This window comes from Myotis davidii, unplaced genomic scaffold (assembly GCF_000327345.1).
Source record: "Myotis davidii unplaced genomic scaffold, ASM32734v1 scaffold370, whole genome shotgun sequence".
NCBI lineage: Eukaryota > Metazoa > Chordata > Mammalia > Chiroptera > Vespertilionidae > Myotis > Myotis davidii.
This window is the reverse complement of record NW_006288615.1, coordinates 14389971-14395161: the sequence shown is the minus strand read 5'-3', so window position 1 is coordinate 14395161 and position 5191 is coordinate 14389971. Positions and strand designations below refer to the sequence as shown.

Genomic DNA, 5191 nt, shown 5'->3' with positions numbered 1-5191 from the left:
GGGATTGGGATTTCTGGAAAGAAATAAGCTTTTTTTTTTTTTTTTTAAAACAGTTTTGTAACAATATTCTCAGGTTCTGTTTTAGGAGGGCACTACATACTTTTTGGTGGTGGTGGTGGTGGGAGGGGTAAGTCCTTCCCATTTATGGGAAGCCTACTGCCCTAGCTTCTGGGGGAAATGGACCTTAGGGTGGCCAATCATCATTGTGTGGGCCTTGAAATTCCTTAATATAATGAAAACAGAGAACAGACTCTGTGGTTACTCATGAAGCTGCCCAGTGTTTGCACTTTTGACGTCTGTACACAGAGTGTTTTCTAGGAATATGCCATAGAAGCAAATATATATATGTAAAGCCATCTGTTTCAAAGACCTGTTCAGTTCTTAAAGAAACGGTTTAGTATGACTGGTCCACCTAGCCAGATAAACTTGGTCAACATAGGAGGCAAGAGGGGGATGTTTTGCTTCCACAGTTGTAAGTGGAAGAACAGAAGCAGCAGTGATTCTGGTGGTCTCAGTGTCAGATGTGACCATTTTGACATCCAGAGGGCCCAAAGTTTAAGACTGGAAGCAGGATCCCAGGAAAGTATCAAAACTTAAGGAAACCCAGAGTACCTGGCACTTTTGCCTGGGCGGATACACATGTAAACACTCGTCACAGGATGAGGAGGTAGCTGTCTACTTGGTATTCAGGAACTTTAAGAGTCAGAGGATGATATAGAAAATGAACTGAAAGAAAGATTAAGACCATCTTTGTTGGATAGATATCCTAATTACATACATTTAATAACAACAATAGAAACAATTCCTAAGACATAACATCCTAGTATTCTGTTATCCCATTGCGAAGGGCCTGTCTTTTATCAAGATAAATGTTATATTCACTTATATTTTAAAACAAAAATGGGCCATAATACTACCAAATGAAGGGAATGAATATTTTTTTAAAAATCAGGCTAGCTTTTTGGTGAAAGTGGAGGGGAGATGAATGGCCAGAGGAGCAATTTTGGTACTAGTAAGTGGGCCACATAAGTTGTCTAGATAATATGATCCATCATGGTGACCATGATGTAAGCCAGGGAGTTGTGGGGTAGGAAAGTTGCCTGAAAGAAGAGATGAAGTAAGACTAAGGAGCTGACCTATGAGTTTCCTTTATGGAGCAGACAAAAGTGGTTGAATGGTATTAGTTATACTTTAACTCCTTAGGAGCCTTTCAGGAGAAGGGGTGGATGGGTGAGAAGGGAAACCCCCCTCAAGAGTCAGAAGACACAAAAGGGGTAGAATTTTTCTTAGTTTTTCCCCCCTTCTAATTCTGGGTCCATTCATCATGCCAAAAGAGGCTCTCTCACTGATTGTGAGTTGGGTGGTGGTGGTAGAATGGATGATCCAGAGCAGAGGTCTATAATAATATCTATACAATAGATGCATGATAAAAATGATAGTAATAATATAAAGCATGTACTGTTCACCTGTGCTCCATGCATTTCAAATTCGAAATCTCTTCACCCATTTTCAGTGGTATCCATTTAAAAGTAGCAGAAAGCCAAGTTAAGAGTCTAAAAAAATGTAGATGAAAAAAAGAAAAAGAAACATTTTCTAGCCTAAAAATAAGACTGGGAGTCTTTAAGTCCTCTTCTTGGTTTTTATTTCCTAGTGGATCTCACAGGGCTGACCACAGAGCTAACTGGGCTGATTTTCATCCTGTCACCAGAAAGTGGACTATCTGGGTCTTCATGAAGGATGCTGTGATTTTGAAACCAGGTGGGAGAGATACTTTTTTTGAGAGCTCTGTCTGTTATATAGCTTTCTTTTGCCCATCAAAACCCTGCGATGGCTCTGTGGTTGATTGATCCATTCAGTCAGTCATTCAACAAGCATTTATTGCACTTACTACATGTGGGGCACTGGGCTAGATTATATATATATATGAATAAGATACAGTCCCTGCCTAAGAGAAGCTCAAAGTCAAGTGGGAGAATCACCTATTTAAATGTATGAGGCCACAAGTGCTTTTCCATGCAGTTTCAAATGCTAAATTGATACTCTTTGGAGGAGGAAAGTTGTATCTGAAAAAAAGAAAGAAAAGCCCCTTCCCTTAGACGTAGCTAGAGAGAAGGAATCATTTCATATGTTTATGAGAAATTCCTTCTCTAACTTTTCCAAGGGTTCATATAAGTTGAGCTTCATAAAATTCCAAATCCCCCACTTTTAAGTGGGTGAGAAGCAGAGAGCCTGAACTAGTACCTCTATATTGATTGGTCTTGCCAATGACAGAGCTGCTGGGCCTCTCACTTTTCTTCTCTGCAGGTCACCTGGAACCTGGGGCTGCCCCAGCTCTCTCAGGACTTGGCAGACACCGGAGGTGGCAGTGAAGGAGACAGTGGTGGTCAATGTTATTTGAGCAGGGTCAGCAGGCCCTGGAGCTTCCCGAGTGCACGATGCAGAAGGCTGCTTACTATGAAAACCCAGGACTCTTTGGAGGCTATGGCTACAGCAAAGCCACTGACACATATGGCTACAGTGCCCCCCATCAGCCTTTTCCACCCCCTACTGCTGCCAACTCTCTGGACACTGAATACCCAGGTTCTGCCTGCTCCATCCAGAGCTCTGCACCTCTGCGAGCGCCAGCCCACAAGGCAGCTGAACTCAATGGCAGCTGCATGCGGCCTGGCACTGGGAACAGCCAGGGTGGGGGTAGCAGCCAGACTCCTGGTCTGAACTCAGAGCAGCAGCCACCACAGCCCCCTCCTCCACCACCAACCCTGCCACCTTCCTCGCCCACCAATCCTGGAGGTGGAGTGCCTGCCAAGAAGGTCAAGGGTGGGCCCAATGCTTCTGGCTCTTCAGCCACCATCAGCAAGCAGATCTTCCCTTGGATGAAAGAGTCCCGACAGAACTCCAAGCAGAAGAACAGCTGTACCACTGCAGGTAGCTCTTTGAGGGAGCTTACCCCTGGGCTACATCCCCTCCACACTGACCCCAAGAAGCTAGCCCTCCTAGGAACCAAGAGACTCAGGGCTGGAGGTGCAACCTTGGAGGCCATATGTCTAACCTCCTACTGACACAGAAATGTCCCTTCTTTATAATGTCCCTGATTGGGGGTTATACCCTTACTGTGATAGGGGCTCCCTTCCATTCCAGGCTGTTGGTGGCATGGCTGGGCAAGTCTCATAGTTATTAATAGACACCCTTTATACTGACCTAATATCTGCTTTCCTAGGCTGCTGGTCATAATTCAGCTCCTTTTTTCTATCCAATAGCCCTTCAAAACTTGGTGAAGGATGTTCTTCACCAAGGTGTAGTCCCTATCACATGAATCCCAGTCTCTTAAATTAATAAGAACTAAAGTCTGATGAGTGCTATGTTTAAGAACATGCTAAGTGCTTTACAAGCATTATCTTATTTAATTTTTCAAAGAACCCTCTGAGGCAGGTATATGATAATATTCCCATTTTATAGGTAAGGAAACTATTAGAGATGATAAGTGACTTGCCCAAGACCATAAAATAACAAAGTGGTGCACTTAAATCTAACCAGGGTCCTCCAAGGCATAACCAAGGGATCTATTTGGCCCACCTCTGACCAATTCTCCCCATCCCAGCAAATCTATAATATAGGGAGGAGCATATCCTAGGGCAGGGGTGGGGAGCCCTTTTTTCTGCTAAGCACCATTTGTATATTTATAACATCATTCTCAGGCCATACAAAATTATCAACTTAAAAATTAGCCTGCTATATTTGGTCAAACATTTAATTAACTAACCCCACATGCCTTGGCAGGGCCAGACCAAATGATTTCGATTTCGTGGGCCTTATACAGCTAGGCCCACAGGCCAGACCCCCCACCCCCCACCCCCAAGACGATATGCTCTGAAACAGGAGTAGCCTCCGGTTGGTTGTGTGGTTGGTTGTGTTCCTCTCCCTGGAAAGGGAGACCCTCAAGTAGAGAAGCTCTTCTGCAGGCCCATCAGGGTGTGTGGAAGAAGGTGGGCAGGGACAGGAGCTCTGAGGCTTGCTTCCTCTCTCTTCTCAGCTCGTTTGGTTCCTGAAATTGTTTGGCCTTGTGTTTTCTGATGTGGCTTATCTTCAGGGTAGATGAACTTGCTTATCCATTCAGGGCCAGTGTGAAGCCCGGAATGCAGTGAGCTTGTTAGCACACCAGGTCTCTGGTTTGCCTGCTGCTCTCTGGGACTGCTGCTCCTGAGGGAAAAGTATCTTCCAGCCCCAAGCTCCTTCTCCCGCCCCTCCTTCCCAGCTGCCTGAGAAGGCCCTCCCTCCCAGGAGAAATCCATTTGTCTTCCCAGTGAGGGAGTGGACAAGCTGCTGAGAGGTGGCAAGGGTGGTGGAAAACAGTGTTGAGGCTGCTGGTCCTAGCACTGTGATACTAAAAATGCTCCCAGCCTGGTGTTGGGTCCCCTAAAACCTGGGCCAGTATTTTTATGGTTTATCACCTCCCTGCATTTGGGTGCGGCTGGGCTGGAGTGAGGTGCTAAGATCGCCACCCTCAGTTGATGCTTCCTGGGTGCTTTGCCCAAGAGCCAGTCCCTGAGCAAGGCAGGCTGGGGCTGTTCCCTCCCCCACACCCCTTAGCAGAGGGTAGTGTTCAAAGAAGTCTGGTCCCCCTTTGGCAGAGGGGAGGCCTTACCAGCTGCTACTAGTCTCCCATTAAACTCCTCCAAGGCCTTTGGGACCGGATGATGGACTAGGCTGGCGGGGAGGGGCTGGGCCGAGGGAATCAAACCTCAGACGGCAGATGGGTGTTTCAGGTGCGACTGATTGGCAGGCCAGGGGCAGTGAGTTCCTCCTTAGAATCTCACCTCGCAAACGCCCCTCCCCAATCCAGCCGGGATTAAAGTGGGGGGAAGAGGAGGGAACCAGGGAAGCACTTCTTTGCAGCCCTGGGTGCCCCCACCTCTCCCTCTCAGCGTCCCCCCTCTCTCCCTCCCTGCCCAGGAGAGAGCTGCGAGGACAAGAGCCCGCCGGGCCCAGCGTCCAAGCGGGTGCGCACCGCGTACACGAGTGCACAGCTGGTGGAGCTGGAGAAGGAATTCCACTTCAACCGCTACTTGTGCCGGCCACGCCGCGTGGAGATGGCCAACCTGCTAAACCTCACCGAGCGCCAAATCAAGATCTGGTTCCAGAACCGGCGCATGAAGTACAAGAAGGACCAGAAGGCCAAGGGCATCCTGCACTC

At 47.5% G+C, this 5191-nt stretch overlaps 1 protein-coding gene across 1 annotated transcript in view; it reads left to right on the top strand.

The window, feature by feature from the left end:
- The first annotated feature begins 1631 nt into the window (after nucleotides 1-1631).
- The window catches only part of HOXD3 (homeobox D3), a 4055-nt gene continuing 495 nt past the window's right edge, over nucleotides 1632-5191 (top strand). The window contains exons 1-3 of the mRNA XM_006760694.2: nucleotides 1632-1758; nucleotides 2305-2925; nucleotides 4951-5189. Of these exons, the coding sequence (XP_006760757.1) occupies nucleotides 2388-2925; nucleotides 4951-5189 (777 nt within the window). The 5' untranslated portion in view covers nucleotides 1632-1758; nucleotides 2305-2387. The remainder of the gene's footprint in view (nucleotides 1759-2304; nucleotides 2926-4950; nucleotides 5190-5191) is intronic.